Source organism: Periplaneta americana, chromosome 3 (assembly GCF_040183065.1).
Source record: "Periplaneta americana isolate PAMFEO1 chromosome 3, P.americana_PAMFEO1_priV1, whole genome shotgun sequence".
Taxonomy (NCBI): domain Eukaryota; kingdom Metazoa; phylum Arthropoda; class Insecta; order Blattodea; family Blattidae; genus Periplaneta; species Periplaneta americana.
The window spans coordinates 61,155,940-61,178,201 of record NC_091119.1 but is presented as its reverse complement, the minus strand read 5'-3'; the positions used below and the strand labels follow the sequence as shown (position 1 = coordinate 61,178,201).

General features: G+C 34.6%; 1 protein-coding gene and 1 long non-coding RNA gene across 2 annotated transcripts in view; one reads left to right on the top strand and one right to left on the bottom strand.

Annotated features, from left to right (window-relative positions):
• Positions 1–14,094, top strand: part of LOC138697026 (sodium/hydrogen exchanger 9B2-like) — a 64,840-nt gene extending 50,746 nt beyond the window's left edge. Inside the window, exons 8-9 of the mRNA XM_069822619.1 lie at positions 2,391–2,492; positions 11,629–14,094. Coding sequence (XP_069678720.1) covers positions 2,391–2,492; positions 11,629–11,910 — 384 coding nt within the window. The 3' untranslated portion in view covers positions 11,911–14,094. The remainder of the gene's footprint in view (positions 1–2,390; positions 2,493–11,628) is intronic.
• A 1,387-nt stretch (positions 14,095–15,481) lies between these two features.
• On the bottom strand, positions 15,482–21,892 carry LOC138696079 (uncharacterized). Its single transcript, XR_011331228.1, has 6 exons — positions 20,907–21,892; positions 19,786–19,942; positions 19,429–19,679; positions 19,041–19,166; positions 18,617–18,824; positions 15,482–18,419 (listed from the first exon to the last, which is right to left on the bottom strand). It is a non-coding gene; the product is annotated as an uncharacterized lncRNA (long non-coding RNA).
• Positions 21,893–22,262: the final 370 nt, after the last annotated feature.

Below are 22,262 nucleotides of genomic sequence, written 5' to 3'. Positions count from 1 at the left end.
AATATCCCCACATGAAACAATTGTGATAAAATATTATATTATGTCTAGCATTTGAAAGAAAAATAAAATTACATGAAAACCGAATGTTTATGAGAGTCACTGTAAATGTATTAACTTTAAGGGGCTACAGTATCTGTGATCTAGCAATTTTATCCATCAAGAGGGAAAAAAGTTAGGATATGTCGAAGGACCCATCATCAATGATCGACAGATTCGTTGCTAGGAAATCTTGACGGCTCCAGTTCAACTTATGAAGCGTTTGTATAAGTATGCCTTGCATGACTGTGTATCATAATTTTTCATGTTATTAAATAAGGCCTCCGAGAACGAGTTTCAAGAGAGTTGATGGCAGGGGTGTTGTTAGGAGATGGGTCAGGTACTTTCTAAACCCCGCATATCTGGCCTACCCAAAATAATTAGTCTGACTACGCCACTGTCGTCGGGGACGGTCTACAGGATCAAAAAATGCCCCTACAACATAGGGTCAAAACTCGATAGTTTTCCCATAAAAAAAATATTTCTTTCCTTATTTTATTTGCGATTTACTGCTTATATCGTTACTAAAATTACGAAAACATTTACATCAGTAGATATATCTAGCAAAGAGTTAATATTAGTTTAAATAAATAGTTGTGTGTTCTATTACGTTTTCGTAAAATTAAATAAAAATGCATGCTTAAATTTGTTAATATTCTAGCGTGAGAGACTTTGTAACGTGTTCATCAGGCGGTACTCTGCACAGACGTACGTACGTACGTCAGCTGAGTTCAAGCTCCCTGTCCAAAGCTCTACTGCAGAGCGGATGGTAGTAGTACAGAGTATTCGACAATGTCATTCACAGTTTAGGAATATCATATTATTAATTTATGGGGAAAGTCGTAATTCAAGTGAGGCAAGAAGAATGTACCGGCAACGTTTTCCTCAAAGAAGATTACCTAATCGGCGAACTTTTTAGCAGTTTCTCAACGATTATTAGAAACTAGAAATCTCTTATCCCGTTTCGAAAATCACACAACCAGAAATTTGTTTAAAAATGATACTGCTTTACGGAAGCGGGAGAGATTAAAATGTTGCATTAGAAAAAAAGTCCGTGTGATTTTGTGCAGAAAACCATTGTTTACTTTTTAGACGTACAATTAAAAAATGGAGCAATATTGTTACATAAGATGTAAATTTACCATAATGTTCTATTAATGAGATTGGAGGTTTGTATTTGCTGCTCGTTTTATGTAAACAACAGTATTGTCTTGGTCCGCTCCAGCATTAGAACAGAGCGTCTGTTTTGTACCCGTATGTCTGTACCCGATTGTACTGTGTACTTCTAAACTCCCTCCTCCCCATCCAGCAATGTTGTCAAACGCCTAATATTGTAAACTTTAATAATTAGTTAAATATTGCTATCAGAAAAAAATTGTAAGGACATTCTTTCTTCCTTATGGCATGAATAATCATCAGTTAAAATAATGGCACTTATACCCCTTACACCCTGTATACAACAACATTAATAGTATATAGCCTATGTAACGACAGGAAACTAGATATTTTTGACACTCGTAAATATTTAAATTATGTATGTGTAACAATATCTGCAAACTATTTAAAATTAGGCTAAACGACAAAGCTATTTTGCCTCTAATAAGTAAGAGTGCGAGCTTTTGTGTCTTACTTACTTACTGGCTTTTAAGGAACCCGGAGGTTCATTGCCACCCTCACATAAGCCCGCCATAGGTCCCTATCCTGAGCAAGACCAATCCAGTCTCTATCATCATATCCCACCTCCCTCAAATCCATTTTAATATTATCCTTCCATCTACGTCTCGGCCTCCCCAAAGGTCTTTTTCCCTCCGGCCTCCCAACTAACACTCTATATGCATTTCTGGATTCGCCCATACGTGCTACATGCCCTGTCCATCTCAAACGTCTGGATTTAATGTTCCTAATTATGACTGGTGAAGAATACAATGCGTGTAGTTCTGTGTTGTGTAACTTTCTCCATTCTCCTGTAACTTCATCCCTCTTAGCCCCAAATATTTTCCTAAGCACCTTATTCTCAAACACCCTTAACCTATGTTCCTCTCTCAAAGTGAGAGTCCAAGTTTCACAACCATAAAGAATAACCGGTAATATAACTATTCTACAAATTCTAACTTTCAGATTTTTTGACAGCAGACTGGATGATAAAAGCTTCTCAACCGAATAATAACAGGCATTTCCCATATTTATTCTGTGTTTAATTTCCTCCCGAGTATCATTTATATTTGTTACTGTTGCTCCAAGATATTTGAATTTTTCCACCTCTTTATAATTTTGTGTTTACCTTTGTTTTGTGACTAATGTGAATTATGTGAACGTAATAGCAACTTATAAAATATTATTTTATTTTCTACTAGGTACGCTTAGCAGTGTCTGTCTTAATCGCATCTGGTGCTGGTCTGAATTGGAAGGAAAAGTTGTTTGTAGCTATGGCCTGGTTCCCCAAAGCTACTGTTCAGGTAAGCTATATTGCCTACTGGAACATATAAATAACGTTAGCAGGGACTTGTAGGAACTTCATTTTAAGTGATAATAACCAAATCTTGACTAGTATCTTATGTTAATTTAGGCTGACCAGATTTTTTATGGTCCAGCAGGGGACATCAGCAATTTCAAGAAAAACCACAAACGGTTACCTAGTCACTCTCCGTTGAAATGTTACAGAAAATACATGTAACACTAGATACAATGATAGAACTTTGCACACTAAATTTGTACAATATCTTTAACATTTTGAATTAAATGTATAAACACACGTGACTCCTATATACAGATAATCACAGCCATTAAGGATTCAATTTCAGTACTGATGCATGCATGGAAGTCTTTCACATAATATTGTGCACACTGAACTCTAACCCGCACATTTTACAAGTATTTGTCTGAAGAATGTGTCTTTTTAAGCATTTGTTCATTCCCATACAGCTTCACACTAAGTTCTTCAAACGAGGAATGAGAGTTTGTTTTCACTTGTAGGCCTAACAAAGTTTTAACTGTTTCAACTTTCTTTTTTTTTTTTTTTTTACTTTTCATCAGACCAGATTGAGTTCATTGTGGAGAAAACTCTTTCAACTGATGAATTACTGACTGGAAGTCACATGATTAATGACACTATTTTGAGAGGATTTTCAAACGGATTTTTTTTTTTTTTTTTTTTTTTTTTTTGAGATGTTGAAAAACATCATACCACTTTTACCTATTGGTTTGTTACAAAATTTCTCATTTTTTGAACGGTACCAGTACTTACAAATGGACGCTGCAGCAGTTCTAACACTTCCGTGCAGCGCGAATGCTAAGATGACTAAAGACAAAAATGCTATATTCTTCTCAAAAAGTGCAGAATATCCCATACTGTGCTCACTGGTTCTTCTGTCTGATACTGAGAAGCGTTCAGAAATGTGCATGAATCACAGCAGTTCCATCCCGATCCTTAAATATTTATATGTAAAATGTTACTGAAACAAAATCAAAGCTTCTGGGGACAAAATTAATTTTCGGGGACAAAAGCAGGGACATTTGCTCCCTGGGGAGAGCAACTCAAAACCGGAGACTGCCCCCGGAAATCGGGGATGTATGGTCAGCCTATTAGGTATTCTCTGTACAGACTTAATATTATAAACTCAAATAGAATGCTTAATTTTAATTTTTCGTTATATGAAATTTAAAGCAGAATTATCTGATGGTGTAAAAATCCTACTATTTCAACATTTTCAAGAAAATACAGTTGGAGCAAAGAAGTTATTTTGGGCTTTGGTGTGACTGACAGTAATTCCATCTAAACTATTTAAAATATTTTGTTCATATTCAGTATTTACGAAGCAATAAATTTATCCGAGAATATCGCATATGAAGTACAGTATAATAAATAAAATTCGAAAGTCATTATCAACATCAACCTTCCCCATGTTGGGTCTAGTAACTTATTACCGTCTCCTTTCATCCCTTACATGGTCTTTCCAAAGATCTCTCTTGACTATTATCGCTGAATTTCCATAGAAGCAGTGAGCCACCAGCGTAGCTCAGTCGGCTAAGGCACTTGCATGCCGATCTGGAGTTGCGTTCGGGCGCGGGTTCGATTCCCGCTTGGGCTGATTACCTGGTTGGGTTTTTCCGAGGTTTTCCGTAAACATAAGGCAAATGTCAGGCAATCTATGGCGAATCCTCGGCCTCATCCATCTCGCTATCACCAATTCCATGGACGCTAAATAACCTCGTAGTTGATACAGCATCGTTAAATAACCAAACAAAATAAAATAGAAGCAGTGATACAAAGGTTGGTAGAAATGTTTTCTGTGTACAATTGAGAGCACAAAATTGTACCTTCTTATTTTAAATGTGTTTCGCAACAGCCTCAATAGAGCCAAAGTCTATCAGCCCACTGTTAGCCTCACGCCCATGTACCTCAACACAGAGGTCAATCATTGACGTCTGTGCCCGAGGTTGCGGGTTCGATCCCGGTCCAGGACAATAGCATTTAAGTGTGTTTAAATGCGACAGCCTGATGTCAGTAGATTTACTGGCATGTAAAAGAACTTCTGCAGGAGAAAATTCCGACACATCGGCGACGCTGATATAACCTCGGCACTTGCGAGCGTCGTTAAATAAAACATAATTTCAAATTTAAATTTCAATCATTGATCAGTACGGGATAATGTATGGTCGGAACGTTGCTACCCAACCGGTTTGCTAGACCGGATTATGCTGCTTGTTGTTTTTCTCACAGTGTTGGGTGGACATCAGTTCTATAATGTAGCCGAATTTTCATAAGAAAATATCTTCTCCCCTGAGACTCGAACCAATGCTCGTTCCATACAGCCACATTCGAAGTATAGTGCTTAAGACCACGCAGTCACAGTGCGGTACAATCACCTTATTTTGATATAGGCCTATGATACAGGGTAGAAGGGAACCTATTATATTACTTTACAGAGGTAATAAATCAAGTCAATCCAAACAAGTTTTGTAAAATAAGTTTTTTGGTACGTCCAATAGTTTTGAGAATCCGAAATGTAACATGTTGTAACACTGCAAAGAGTTGCAGTGCTCCTTGAGGTCATTGCTCTGCAGTGAGGGTGAGTGTAACTCCAGTCATCCACTCGGCAAGACTTGCGAGAGGAGAATGTAAACAAAAACGTCTCATCACATACGTTTCGATCAAATTACTGTACATCAAAACGTAAAGTATTCCATGAATTAATTACGCAAATTTTTTGGTTTTTAACATTCTTTATTATGCTATAGCCTCTTTAACTATAAATTTAATACCATGAAACTTACTTAACATTCACAGCATCTGTTGATCTCTTTACTTTTTACGTAATTACAAATAATAAAGAATTTATATTCTTATAAAACAAAACTATTTCCATTAAAGATTCCTTTACATCTGATGTAAACTCAAAATAATATATTACAAATACACATTCTGTAACTCAATCTCTATTTAAGGTATTGTATTTAAAGAAGTTAGAAATAAATGAATTTAGAAAATAAATTAAGTTTACAGTAGGTAATATTATAAGAAAGTTACACTCATCCCCACTGCGAAGCAATGACCTCAAGCAGCACTGCTATTCTTTGCAGCATTGCAACACGTTACATTTCGTATTCTCAAAATTATTGGACGTCCCAAAAAAACTTATTTGACTAAACTTGATCTATTACCTCTGTGAAATAATGTACTAGGTTCCCTTCAACATGTATAATAAATTCTTGGCAAATGAAAGCACAGAGTCGATTTGAAGGTTGTCATTAGGATAGCCAAGGTTATACTGAAAGAACCATAGTGCCATAGAAGAAGAATATAATAAATTATGTCATTTTTGCATGTCTTACAAATGACAGTTCAAGAAAATAAACTATTAACAATAGTACCATTCACAATATGATAAAGGAACTGAATTGTTGCAAAACAAAATATATAATTAGAATGTATCAGTCATCTTCGTTACACACTTTTTTTATGAAGGCTTCAATATCTTCTATAGTAGCTTAGGATTGAAAACCTCGAAAAAATCCCAACCAGGTAATCAGCCCAAGCGGGAATTGAACCCAAGCCCGAGCACAATTCCAGATCAGCAGGCAAGCGCCTCAGCCGACGAGCTATGCCGGTGGCTCTCAGATATATTTATCTCAACTATTACAGCCATTTGATATATCATTTTATACAATAGTAAATTAGTATGTAACTAACAGTCAGATTTAAAATATGTTTCATTTAGGACCACATCATTGCATGGTTTCATTGACATGTATTCCGATATTTTGCTGGAGTTCTTCAATCCTCCTGGCTCAATATTTTCAGTGAATTTAAATAATGAATTTCACTCAATTTGTTTTATTCGTACTCTGAAATACACAATACATCTCGGCATAGTTCCAACTATAGATCCTTTGGTCTTTTGTAAATAAAAAATTGTTGTCATGGGTATTACATTTTTACTATTTTCAAACTCTACTTATATATTTAAAATGAAATGCCTTTTGTCAACTTTTATTATTAGAATCAGTTTATAAGTCAGTATGATTTTACAGAAAAAAAGTTGTTGAATAAAATGTATTATTTTTGTAAATTAAAAAAAAAGATTCTGTCACGGATGTTACAAGATCTGTGAACTGATTTCACACCTTATTTTCTTCTTCTTCTTCTTCTTTTTCTTCTTCTTCTATCCCTTGTGCCTTGCAGTGTAGGGTCCATCTCATTAACAAAAAGTATAAAACTCAGGTTTCTGCCTTAAGCAAAAAGAAATTCACTTTCATAGTGTCCATGTGAAAGCAATGCAAATCAAATGGCATCCAATTAGTTCACAAAAAACATAATTGGTAAGTTAAATATTTTACAGCTTCCATTCACAGATGTTACATTTTGTTACGGATATTACAGATGAGTTAATGTGCTTCATTTTTCCAATTTCAAAACAACTATGACATTTCTAAGTCAAAATAATTCACTTGAACCGTAAGATTAATTGTTATTAATCCGAAGTGTTGAAAATAAATGGCAGAAAGAATATAGTATAGAGTAAAAAGTTCTTTGAACCTGGAACTTTGTAATTATCAGTGCAGACTCTCGAAATATTTCTTCAACAATAGCTTCTTGAAAAACATACATTAACAACTGATCTCTCTATTTTTATATCAAGCAAATTCCAAATCCAAAATTTACTAAAAAACTTAAAATTGTTTAACAACACATTAAAAGTGTTAAATGCAAATAGCAGAATGCAAGATCAACAGGAACAACAGTAGTTAATAGGACAGTGAAGATGACGCAACACCAGCATCGAAACGGGCTGTCTGTCTAAGGTACATAACCTTTTTAAAAATTGTAACACTTTTAACGTGTCGTTAAACAATTTTAAGTTTTTTAACCAAAGTGTTAACGTGAACCGGAATTAATGACAAAATTTACTAGTTTTCTTTTTAACTAATCGACTTAAAAAGCATAACTGCTCTGTATACAGGATCCTTGTGGTCACTCTCACTGGAGGGCTGATGATTTAATCAAATCCTTATCTCTCCTGCAAACTTTAGGGCAACAAACAATAGGCCTACCTATTATCCATCTAAGACCACTTAAATTCAATGCCCATAAAACTTATATTTTACTTTTGAAAAAAAAAATCATCAGAATATTTAATTTTAGAGTCTTATCTATGTCTTACACTAACAATAAACAAATATTTCTGAAAAAAAGAATTTTTCATTGGAAATCCCACTTTGCCCGGAATGACTGAAATATGTTTCCCAAGTCTGATACTGTAAGCTCATTATTAAAACTATAAAAGCTTGCAAGGAACGTTTTTAATAGCCAAATATCCTTAAAACTGCCCAGCTCTTTGCAATTACAGTAGTGTCCAAATTAACGGTGAGAAATCTAAAACATATAGTATTTTACAAAATAAGTGGTAGCTTCAATAATGTTTCGTTTTAATGTTTTCTTTCACTTTCATCAGTTGTCTAAAATATGTAGTAGCTAATCGTCTATTTTTCAATACCTCTTTAATTCTCAAGGTATTAACCGAATTTATTTTAGTACTCTTGAATTATACTTTGAGAATATTTTATATCATCTTTTCTTTTGTAGTACAATCCATTTTCTTCATCCTTTTTTCCATGACGGCCCATAGATTTTCTACAGGATTTATGTAAATCAAGTGAATTACGTACCTGACTACGTCAGCAATTTAATTATGCTATTATTAATAAAATTGACGCAAGACATAAAAACATTGATTCCAGGAACAACTCACTTTGTAAAATTTCGATGTATTTATCAGAGTTGAAAGTTCCATCAGTGTTAATGCTTTACACAACCAACAATTTATATATGATACAAATTAAATAAATAAAGAAATATGACAATATTCTCTTTGCAGCAGTTGTTGCTACTAATTTGAACACCACTGTATCACAGTCTAGTATATATACAGTCGCGAAGCTCAATACGTAGTAAATATGCAAATATTAGATAGTTGCTCACCACTAGGATCGCCAATATCACCTCATTACAGGCAATGCAAAATAGTACCGTCACAGTCTATTGTTTCCAGCACCCTCAAAACCCAAGCTTCGTGACTGTATGGTCATTCACGAAGAATACCGTTTGCAATACTCTAGAATCTCATTTCTGACATCACTGTGAAAAAAGAAGTTCATACAAACATACAGTACCGGTACATGAGATTTTAAAAATTGAGTTACACTTCGCTGAATGTTCAACATAAACGTGAAAATTATAAAGATTGTTGTTTAGTCAACTGTCCGAAGACATAGCACCAAGTAACACCATAAGTAACATAAATAACACCAATAAGGCATCACTCATGAGGCAACTAGGCCAGTAGATAATGGGGTAAGGTGGCCAGTTCCTTTCCCTCTTCAGTGTATACATCGCCGATTAGCTACATATTCCACTAATCAGACTTCAGATTTACTTATTTATTTACACACAAACAATTGATCTTCGTTTGATACATATCGTCAAGTGAGATGTACTGCTTGGTAATAGATATACATATCAGTTAGGCACTTAAATTATCTACGAAAATAGTACCGGGTGTATTATAAATTCATTACAGAATAGTCACGTTATTAATATTACTCACCTGAAAAATATGTAGTAAAGCCGATTTTCAAAGATTCCACCTTCTGCAGCAATACATGAAATCGCCTGAGTGTGAACCGTGTGTGCCGCATTCCCTAACTTCCGTTGTTGGCACAAATCTCCTCGGTTGCTAGATAGATACGCTGTACTAACTCTTCTTGCTTGTTCATTCTCACAACGTTTCTTTAAACCATCCCCACAAACAATACCGGTAGTCTAATGAGGTCATAATCAGGGAATCTGGCTGGTCAAGGAAAGGAACCGCCACGGCCTATCCAACGTCTTCGGAATCTGTCATTTAAATAATCCGCTACTTCCCATGAAAAGTCATCATGCTCGAAATACGTTAGTCCTCGCGTACGCAATGGTATTTCCTCCAATAATGGAGGTATAATTCTGCAGTCTCGGGAAAAGTGACACAAGTCAGTTTCCACAAACTTTTTTTGATAATTTATTGACAACTTACGGAACATCTACTAGCTTGGAAAAAAAAATACATAAGTATTTCTCCCAATACAATAATTCATACAGAAAAAATCAAATCGACATAAACCAATGTAAGTTGTCAATAAATTATCAAAAAAAGATTTGTGGAAACTGACTTAGGTCACTTTTCCCAAGCACTGCAGAATTCCTATCGCAAAAATTGGAAGTAGCCTCGTAACGCGATCCTCGAAAATGTACCGGTATCGACCAGTTAAATTACTGCTCAACAAACCAGATCACACAATGCTGAATATTAGCCTACATACCGGTACCAAAATCTCGTGGGGATTTTCCTCCGACCAAACATGTGACTGCATACTGAAAATTTCAGTGCGGGTAAATTGAGCTTCGTCACTAAACAGAATGTAGCTAGTGATGTAACCTAAGATCACCACTTATCCACGCACAAAACTACTGCATTCATCTAGCAGTCATAAAAGTGAACATTCGGATTTTCGCTTTCTCGTGACGTTACTATCGAGTATCGATTAGTGAGAGTGTGATCATTATCGTACAGATACCTGGTCTAATCTGTGCGCTTGACGATCGGTTTTTTTTTACTTGGTTATTTAACGACGCTGTATCAACTTCTAGGTTATTTTAGCGTCGACGGAATTGGTGATAGCCATAGCGAAATAGTATTTGACAAGATGAGTCCGAGGATTCGCCATAGATTACCTGACATTCGTCTTACGGTTATGGAACACCTCGGAAAAAAACCCAACCAGATAATCAACCCAAGCAGGAATCGATCCCGCACCCGAGCGCAATTCTGGATCGGCAGGCAAGCGCCTTAGCCGACTGAATTGCGCTGGTGGCTTTGACGATTGTTGTACGATCGCTACAAAGCTTGGGTGAGGGGGTGAAGTAAGGCAAGGGGGCTGCGAGCATGTAGTGTTCTGGAAATAAACATTGCCTTCCAACATATAACAGATAAGCTAACTCGCGATTAACGTTTTCAGTTCGGGTAATCCCGCTAGTGCGAGTACGGCAGTGAAGCATAGAGTTTAATGGGGTATGGTGCCACATTGAACTCTATGCTCGAATGGCTTTCAAGCGCTACTGGGTGAGGCAGGCAGAAAAGTAGCCTATGCAACCCGCACTAGCAAAGTATTGCTTCTTTGTTTTTCACATAGTTCCTACTGTGCCGATGGCGTTATATGTGAATAAAATGGAATTTTAAGTAGTTGAGCTTCATTTAGCGAAAAAAATAAATCGGAGAATGTAAATTTAAGTTCGTACAATACCATGTAAACTCGATAGGACGACATGCTGCTGAGACGGCAATACTAAAGTACCGGTATCTCCTTCTCGTCTGCTTCAGCCCCTGCTGTATGTAGGCCCTAAGACAAAGATGGCGATACTAAGTATCTCCTTTCTTGTCTACTTCAGCCCCTGCCATATGTAAGACACTAGAGTCAGTTCCAGTTGTGAAGCACAGGCTTCAATGGGATACGGAAATGTGACGCAGCTGTGGCGTACGCCAAGCACACAGATTGGTCCTGGTACCTATACCATACAGCTCAATATAAAGATCTGAACTGACTTATAGTCTTACAATTGATGAGTCACATGATGTTACCAAATATATAAAATTAAAATGTAACTTTTACAGAATTTTCAATTTGAAGAGAGAAAACCGGAAAATTGGTATCTTAAATCAGAAGTGGGAAATAAAAACATAAATTCTCTAAATGTCGGAAAATCCCACAAATATTGGGAAATCTAGCAATCATAGTCACTGCTATCAGCTGTAATGCACGTAATGAAGGTCAATCCACTCGTCTCTGATGCAAAGTTCACAAGAATCTGTATTCCAGAAGACCTGTGATTTTATCCAAAATCGGACACATGTATATATTAACTTTTTTCTTCACAATGATGTCAGGAATCAGATCCTAGAGTATTGCATGATCTTCGTGAATCATCCTGTATACTGCAGTATTTTTCCAAATCAAATTCCTACTGAGTTAGAGTTGTGTGTCAATCTTTTGTGCTTATAGGCAGCAATTGGACCAATTGCCTACGACATGGCCAAAACATTACCTGAAAAACAGTATGCCAACATCGTGCTGATTGTGGCAGTTTTGTCCATTGTGATAACTGCGCCAATTGGAGCCATATCAATCACGCTGATTGGACCTCGGCTGCTTACAAAGGAAGAGGAGCCAGTGTGTGACTGTGAGAGGCCGACTGTGTTGGTATATGATGGAGAAGAGCAACCCTTCGTCACGTATGACTCGTGCTCAGTCAACAGCTATTCAACTTTCCAAAACCAGAGTTGACAGAGACTTCTGAGAACTATAGAAAACAAATAGTGTTGCATTATTTATGAAACTGAAGTGAAGAATATTTATAATCATTGTAAAATAAGACAAAATTCTGTTAGAATTGAAAATAATTAATCAAATACTAAATTTCCTCCAATAACATGTGACCAGATGTGATGGAATTTTTTTATTTGTAATGAAAAGAAAGTTGCTGAACTCGTATAAACTCCTGTATTTTCTATATTTCTAGGAATGTTGTATTTTGTCTTATTTTATTACGATTTCCCATCTTCCAGATTTTTAAAAATGTCTCCATATTCTTTGCATCATGTGAAATAATAATTGCTAGGTATTAGAGCAATATAATTTCTATATTAGAGATTTGCTATTAAAAATATAATCTAACTTACAGTTTAACTGCAATAACTGCTGCTTTGACGTACTAGTTAGCTTACCTGCCAGTTCTGGATTCGAACTAAGAAATTTTTTAAGGATATAGAGTCTGGAATGGTAACCACCTAGTCTTGTGATCAAAGAAAATGAGAGTCACCATAGGTGACGAGATTCCGGTTAAAGAAAGGCCAATTGACAACATCTTTGCAGCAGCACTGCTATCCTGTCTACTAGTTCCACAGTTAACTACTAGATGGCAGGTGTTTGGCTTGGCTCTGGCCCCTCATGTGGCTGTACTGTACGAAGTTCATAATTAGGATATGATTTGTCAGTTTGGCAGCCTATCAAAGCGATAACACAATTTTCAAATGAATGAAATAAAAAAGTGATAATTGACTGACTATAGTATCAACTGTAGGCTATACTAAAAACATGACATTTGTAGATTACATGTACCAGACATGAATGTTTACTTCCTTGCAGATATTAAAATTTACATTACCGGTAATGAAAGTTCTTTATTCTGTAACTTAAGATATTGTGTAGTTATGTGAAATTATGCCTGTCTCTTGTGTAAAAGTTCATTGACGTTCTTGTTGTTTAGTCAACTGTCCGGAGACAGGTCTGAACCTCACGAGTGATACCAACAAGGCAACACTCATGAGGCTACTAAGCCAGGAGTTAATAGGGTAGGATGGCCAGTTCCTTTCCCCCTTTCATTGACTTTCTAAGTGAAATATTGTCTATTAACTGATCTTCCTTAATTTGACAACCTTATTGTTCAGCAAACCTAAATACAATTTACCATCTATCATTCTGGAATGGAATTGACGGGAGGGGGGCACTATGGCTCAGCACTGTGATCTGTTACGATCTATTGTGCTAATCCTCAAGCTAGGCGCATTCCCAAACCTACACCAGCTGACTACACTAAGGTTTGCTGCATACCCAGGTTTTGAGCAGGCAACCACCCTCGTTCCTAGACCAGCACCCTTCGTGTGATGCCAGCCAGCGATTGGGGAATCCTATGGAATGATGACCAAATGAAGAAATGATGATAGAATGATGTAGATGCCTAATATGGGGAATAATGGGAGAACCCCGAGAAAAAACCCCCTGCGACCTTATCCGCCGCAAGGGTTACTATGAATTTTTCAATGAAAAATCCGAGACTTGACTGGGATTCGAACCCGGGTCGCCTGCATGACAGGCTGGAGGTCTGACCACTCAGCTGCCGCAATATACCACCCACAATTAACAATAACTAATGTGGACAGGAGGAATTAAACTAAAGACTATTAAATTGAGGATTTTTTAATTCTCTGCAACTTGTAGAATAGTACATACTGAGTGCCAGCTCTGAAACTGTGTGGTATGAGGAAGTGGGGAGCGGGAGCAAGTGACTCAGCATAAACAACTAGGGAGTATTCCCTCTGTAGCAGAAATATTAACTCTTGAGCGGTGAACTGCTGCTGTGTCAGTGCAGAAGAAAAATAAAGCAGTATATTCTGAGGATCGTAGAATTATAAGTAATATAATTGAAAAGAGTGATGAAGCTAAAAACAAAGCACCCGCTTATTAGTCGCATGCCACTTCCCTACCGCATTGTATATTTTTACTTAATTGTTCTACTCCTCGTTCCTGTGGCAGTTACAGAACTGGCACTCAGACAGTAGTCGAATTCAATATAAAAGTAGGCTATCGGACTTTCAGCAGTAATGTTCAAGTGAAATACATGTATTACAAAGGTAAATTGACTCTGTATGATATTCTGCAATGATTAAAGTAAAAATGGTAACATACTGATTTCAATACTTTCGTTTATTTCTCTTTTCCTCTTACAATGATCAATCTGACTTTTGGCTTTAGGTACACTGCTTCCTACTGTGCCCGTCTATTTCAGATAAATGTATTACAAAATTCCTATATCCTAAACAAGACAGAATTTTCTTGCCACAACGCTGCACTCCCAGCTTCCACTAATTATTACTGTTACAATATGAGTCGTCTAGATTCAAAACCCTCCATAATCCTCAAACATGATTTTATACAGTGCGTTTGTAGCTCGGCTAGACCACTAAAACATTCAAATTTGAAAATTGTACTTTCAATAATTGTTCCTTTTAAAGTTATTCATGTTTATTTTTTATTTCATCATCCTTAATTAAAAGTTTTCTTGTTTATTTCATCATCCCTAATTAAAATTTTTCTAACACTTGTTTATATTATTTAGGTTATGTTATAACGGTCCGGCCGAGCTACGAACACACTGCAGAAATTGCAATTTTTTATATTTCCATGAAACAAATCCAGAATTGCCAAAATATGCTACGGCTATTAACAGAAAAAAATAAAACTACGATGGATACCTGGTCATTGCAATATATATATATATATATATATATATATATATATATATATATAGTGAGGATCACGTAAGTTCAGTTCCCAAACAGCAAATATTTCCGCCTTGTCAGTGTTGCCAACTGTTACCAGATATCGCCACATGTAGTAAAATCACGATCCTATGTACTGAATGACTTCTTTACTCACCGTACTTTACCTTAATGTTGGAAGGTTATTCTAAATAGTTTCAATAATAATGAGAAATGTATTGCTATGTTCTATTCTTTTATTCCTTTACATTATTATTAGTATTAGCATTAATAGGTTACTAGACGTAAATATACAACAAAGTATAGTATATAAAACAAAGTATAGTATATAATATTCAAGAATCAAATCTGTTCCAAGACCAATTAAATTATTGTCACTTCACTTCAAAGATTCCAGCGTACATATACTGTACTTCCTAAAGGTAGATAAATTAATAACCAATTGACTTTTGGTTGGAATTCGAATGAACTTCTGATTATCTTTTGAAATTAGTAAGGAAATGGATAATACAACTAGGCTAAAACTGAAATAATAATAAATCAACTCACAAAAATAATTTTGGTCCTTAAAAGCATAAGTAATTTCACTTCTAGATACCTTTTTAAAGATTTCATTTGTTTGTAAATTGCTTAATAATGCTACACTTACACTTATTATTTCTGCAACTCCACGTCTGTCATTGAAAAAATGTATGATACATAACTGTGAAGTCTCTTTTTGGCTCTTGTGTCCTAAATTTAAATAAGAAAAAACAAATGATTCAAGAAATGTGAGCTGGTGAAAATTAAATACTCAATTAATAAAATAATTACTACCAAAAGAATATTTTATTAATTCTATACAAAAGATGGATTACACAGAACAGATGGCCAGAAATCATAGATTTATACACAACATACAGCATGAAACGATCATCAAAAAATGCTTTTTGTACACAATAACATCTTTCAAACGAAGTGAAATAGCCAATAAGTTCAATAAATATTATGCTAATAAGTAATAACTATAATTAATAATTATCTACAAGCTGTGAAAGGGAATAAAATAGTATATTGTTGAAATTAGGGGGTTATGGTTTATTACGTGTATTTATAATTTTAATTACTTTTTCTACATTTAATTATATTTTAATTTCTATTAGATTAGTTGGTGGTGTGGTTGTCAGTTTTATCTGTGTACGTCAGACTATTAAGGAAAAACTGAAAGAAATATTAAATCTACTATCTACTTTATATAACAATATTTAATCAAGAACTGAATATTACTATTAATTTAATAACATAAGACCCAAAACATCTCCAAGTCCAGACAATACACATGCTGATTTTCTTAAACATGTTGGCAAACAAGCAAACTCACTACTTTTATCTTGTAATCTCATCTAAAATACAATATCTGTCTGGAGAAAATCTATCATAACATCAATTTTGAAAAGCAATTATTCAACTAATATCTTTTCGAGTTATCGACAGATACCACTTACTAGTATGATAGCCAAAATTATGGAAGAGATGATTTCATAGATTGAATTGGTTCCTGGAATCTAGTAACTAACTTTCATTTTATTGGGTTGACTTTAGAGAATTGCATTCAACAAATGGACAGATTTTAAATTTTAGTCGAGATATTAAAGATATTTTAAACAGAAAACAAAACAACTTAACAATTTTAATTTATTTTCAAGGATCATATGGCTCTGTAGATATAAATCACTTAAGAAATTGCAAACTTAGGGTGTCCATGATAAAGTGTTACACTGGGTCAGTGACTTGATTATTTGATTCATTGTCACAAATATGTAAATAGAGACAGATTCATCTGGGCTTCCCACATTGTTGTTTTCAGGAATACATTTTCCAATATTAATGTCGATGGTCTAACTAAAGAAATAGATCTTATGATAATCTCATCATTTGCAGATAATATGGTTGTCTAGAACAAAAAATCACAGTCCACAAATATTAATAAACTGAGCCAAAATCCCAACAGACTTTTTGACTCTACTTGGAGAACTCAAACTTGCTCAATTAAGGGAAACTTTACTAATAAAACACAATCCCAAGTTATTTCAAAATGAATAGTATATAAGTTAACTTTAACAGATGATGTTAAGAAATGTGATACTTCTCCAGACATTTTAAAAATCATTAGAAACGATAAATGATCTGGTCAGTGAGTGACTACATACAGTATTTTTTATAGATGGATCCTGTTTACCAAGCCATAGATGTAGTGGTGTTGTAGTACAATACCAGTATATTCCCTTTTACAGGGAATTATATTCAAACACTTGTTTGCCCCATTTTAACCGTGACAACGCTTTTTAGCTTTTTAAACATTCTGGTTATTGTATTGTGTTTGTGTTTAGTGAAAGATTTTAGATAAGGGCGCAAATAGCCATAGTAGCTGACGCGCCCTTTTTAAACGCCACTAACTAACTTCAAACACTGACTAATTTTGATAGTGAAAATTTAGATACACTTTTAAGCTTACAAAATCTCCAGTATCGACTTCATAAATCTGAGAAGGCTGTCATACTATCAGATTCAAAATCAGATGTTCTTGCTGCAGTAATGGACGTAACAGCATGAAATCTCAATATTTTACAGTGTTTTAATATTTTAAGCAAAATGGTCGAATTACATCGACGACTGGTACTTCCGTGGATCCATGAACTTTATGGAGTAGGAGGTAATGAGGTAGCTGAAAGGTAGCAAAATTACTGTAAGGTTATCTATACCTGCATCTTACCACACTGTTAAAAGAATAACAAGATCAGAACATGACAATGTGGTAACAAAAATCGGAATGACTCTAAAGCAAATGAAAAAATTGCAATAGGCCATCCGGCATCTGCTCCACGATGGAGGAAAATCCTCAGAAGAAACCAACTAATCAGACCAAATGGGGGATCCAAACTACCCTCGAGTGCAGCTCTGAATTTGCAGGCCAACAAGTCTACCGACTAAGCTACATTGGTGGCTCCACTAAAAATATGAAGTACATGGCACTCAGATTATTAAATTGACAAACCTAAACAATTATTCATCAGTTAAGCTATAAAATATAATACATAGCAAGCAAGTTAATTCAATTTAAAAGTATAAACAATTCAATCTGTTGAAATATACAGAAACTGATAATAAATATCATGCAAATTACTTCTCATTACAAGCATCAACAATTCATCACTTGTGGTATACAGCCTACTATTTAATTTACAGCACATACAATTCATCAGTTAAGCTATAGACCTACAGTCTACTATTCAATTTACAGCATATATAATTCATCAATTAGGCGAAACAAAAATATAGTACAATACATAGTAAAAATAATACACCTAATTTAATAACTGAACTTCTATGAAAATCTACAGTGGCAGTACTCATATTATCGCAGGCCATGATTGTCTCAAATATTTACAAAGAACTGATATTTCAGAATCTCCCCATGCCATTTCTGAAATCTCAATGAAGATATGGATCATTGTCTTGACTGTTTAACTTTACACAGCTTTCAATCATCTGGTTAAATATTGGAGTGCAAGATAACAAATGACATCAACTGCTGAACACTTGGTATCAATCAACCAACAACTTCATTACATTAAAGGGGAAAAAAAACTGAAAGAATTAATTGTATATAGACACAACACATAAGACAAGGCCGCTTCAGAACAGTAATTGGCAAGGCTCTGTTGTTTTAGGATTCTTATGTAGATTCAATTTCACCTGAAAGAAAAAAGTAGCATCTATAAGTAGTAGTAGTAGTAGTAGTAATAATAATAATAATAATAATAATAATAATAATAATAATAATGACTGTAAAGTATGGAAATTAATATTGCAATGTAATATCAAAAGGTGATTTCACACCATCAACTCTTATCATTTAGTACAACAAATCTATTATATTCAGTTGCAATCACCAGTAGCTGTTCTTTCCTCCATTTTGTTGTTGGCTGATTTTTCACAAGTCTGCTATGATATGCAGCACTATCCATGACAATAACGCATTGCCCTAATGTTCTCAGGTCAACAATTGTGTTTGCACCCACTTCTCAACTACAGGGCTATTCATAGCACTATGGTAGTCCTGACTTTTCTTTCAATTGCATGAAAAAATTAAATCAGCACCTGCAATAAAAATTATACCTGGGCATATAATCACGTCACATGAATTCACAGCATTTAAATAAAGAAAATAAAACATAACATAACATGACATGAGATCCTCTTTGGTGAAAGGCTTTCCCACGTTTTTATTTAGTCACCAATTTTTATATTTTTATACCCTGATTTAAAAAATTACTCTTGCCAAATTTATGTAAAATATAAATCAATATAACTTACCGAGTATAAATCCACCTTTCGTTCCGGCATCTAATCTTCCACCCTCATTTGTTGGTCTATGAATAATACCATTCATGTCACTGGAAACTTCACCTGGTTTATTTCATGAATAAGTGGGTGATCCTACTTTAAAAAACAGAGAGAGAAAAGCAATTCACATTGACACTCTAAGAGACACAAAAATTTTAAAGACAGGAAAACCGTTCAAGAATTTTATAACTAACCTCTAGTTATAATATGAAACTATTAATTGCAAAACATGTTGTTCCCACCTGAATTCATTACTAGTAGCCTATATTAATTGCAATTTCATATTCCACATAAGTGTTAATCTATTTGTTAGTAAAAAATTCAATCACTCAATGTCTCACAATACATTGAAATTTACCATTCATAAAAATCCAAGTCTCATCCAAGAATACTACGGGTTTAGGGTTCTCACGCTCCACATTTCTTATATATTCTCTTAAAAACGAATAACATCACTTTCTCATACATGTGTATAAGGATCCCCTTTGCTCCATAGAAATTTAATCTCTTTCAAAATTTTTTTCACCGATAATAAGGATACTCTAAATAAATATGTTTCATAATCATCATTCATATGTTCCAGAACTTTTGCTGCTGTTAGTACTTCCCCTGTAACAGTAAATGAAAATTATGCCATATTTTTATACATAGGCCTATGACTAATATCAGAATTACATTGCATAAATCAACACAATAATTCCTGTAACTTCCCTACCTTTATGTAACTTGTCATAAATAAATCTCGCAATTGCATCTTTCGTAAAATCATCAGCATCAGTCACTGGATGTTTACGTAGTCTATGTTTTCCTGGTGTCACGAGTGGGGTCCCCTTATGTGAATTTATCACTTTCGTGGCTGTAGTTAAGCCAAGCTGTAATAACAAACAATAACATAATACTTCTAAAAATTGTTATATCATAAAATTCATGCATGATACCAACATCTACAGCTATATGAATAGAAAATGATCAACATGTTAGGTTGGGTCTACGATAGGTTTAAGTAGGCTAATATTTAGGTAATTCTCCAGAAAAGCTACACCAAAGAAGGCATAATTTTATTTTGTTTAATTGATTTCTGTGATATTTACATAGTGATGAACACGTGGTTTTAGTGCACAGCCACAAATACTTTCAGCACAAAAATCCTTTGACACTTACCTGTATATTCTAATGCATTGTTGTAGTCCCTCCCTCAAACTTGTTACTAATTACCAATATAACATGCGAGAGGTCCAGGACGAAGAGAAATTGTTAGTTTCCCAGTAGTGCGTCCTCGTCCTCTCGAGTGTTATATCTTAACAAGTACTTTGGGTGGGGTAGCTTTTCTGAAGAAACACCATATTTAATATTACTTAGACCAGTCATGAATAAATTATTCAGCCAGAGTCAACGTTCCTATGCTTTATAGAGTATGTTATATAGTTATTATATAAAACTGAATTATTTTTAAGCACCATAACAGGTCAACATTCATGTAATATTTGCTGCAATATCAAGTTAATAATTACAATATGACTTGTATTTTCTTCTGCCGATATGGCATGTAAATTGTGATCTGAACGGTTAATTTAATACCAAAAGAGAAAACTGGAAATTTACTTTCGTGCTGTTTGATTATTTGTTCGTCTAATTTGTAAATGTATTTAAGCTATCACTTACTGCAGTATTACAGTATCTTAAATGTATTTAGTTTGGCAATATGAAAATCACTGACTTGATTAATGATATAGGCCTAACCTAAAAATTTGTTTTGTTTGACCACAATCATGAAATTATTAGTGCAAACTCCTAAAACTGAATACCACTTTGAAATGTATGCTTAAGAATACTTACTCCTAATAATTTTCCTATTCTGGTTGTAATTGCTGTCTCCGTTAGCATAATTCCTTCTTCATTATCTTCTTTCTTCAACTCATTATACACGTGAACTACAGATTTCTGAAGCGTACTCTGAATGCCACACATTTTCTTCCTTGGAGGAGTCACTGCAACACTATTTCATTTTTTTGACATAGTAATAAAAATCTAAACACGAAAGAAATTCATTAAAATTTGAAATAATATTTCTATCCATTACCCACGTGCATTATCACGCCCAAATATATTATATTTATTCGTACTTATCTGACTATTCTTGAATTATAACCACAACGCAACACATAAAATAACTATTATGTATTAATATTAATACTAATATTAATTAATTATTAATAAGTTCGAATTTCACTATCTTCCAGTAACCGGCTGAGAAATCTAGTACAATTTTAATTTCATGGAACTCCAGTACCGGCAAATATTGTCGATATTTGCCTCAGCTGCCAACATACCAGTTACAAAATCACTACCATTTATAGTATTTGTCAGTATCGAAATTCGAAACGAAGTTGGCAAAAGAAAATTCAACCTTCAAACTAGAAAATCACCATAATCCACTAGCATTTGTAGTAATGGGGGAAAAATGGTTAGGTTTCACCCTTAGGGTATCAAGTTACCTGGTCTTCCCTATATATATATATATATATATATATATATATATACTTACTTACAAATGGCTTTTAAGGAACCCGAAGGTTCATTGCCGCCCTCACATAAGCCCGCCAGCGGTCCCTATCCTGTGCAAGATTAATCCAGTCTCTATCATCATACCCCACCTCCCTCAAATCCATTTTAATATTATCCTCCCATCTACGTCTCGGCCTCCCTAAAGGTCTTTTTCCCTCCGATCTCCCAACTAACACTCTATATGCATTTCTGGATTCGCCCATACGTGCTACATGCCCTGCCCATCTCAAACGTCTGGATTTAATATATGTATATATATATATATATATATATATATATATATATATATATATATATATATATATATATTTGGAAATGACCAGGCCGACATATTGGCTAAAAAATGGCGCCCAGATAACCCAAACAATGAAACAACAAATATCATATTTTACAGCTAAATTAAACATCAAGAATGTTATCCAAGAAGCTTATGAGCAAGATATTAAGAGCAGAACACAAGAGAAACAGTGGCAAAGGAACGTCTTAGAAATACCAAATAGACCAAGAAATGAAGCAGTTGCAAAGTTCCACTTATGCACTGGGCATGACCAGGGCCGCCAACAGAATTTATGGGCCCCTATGCAATACTGTACTCGGATCCCGTTGAAAAAAGTAACAATTATAAAT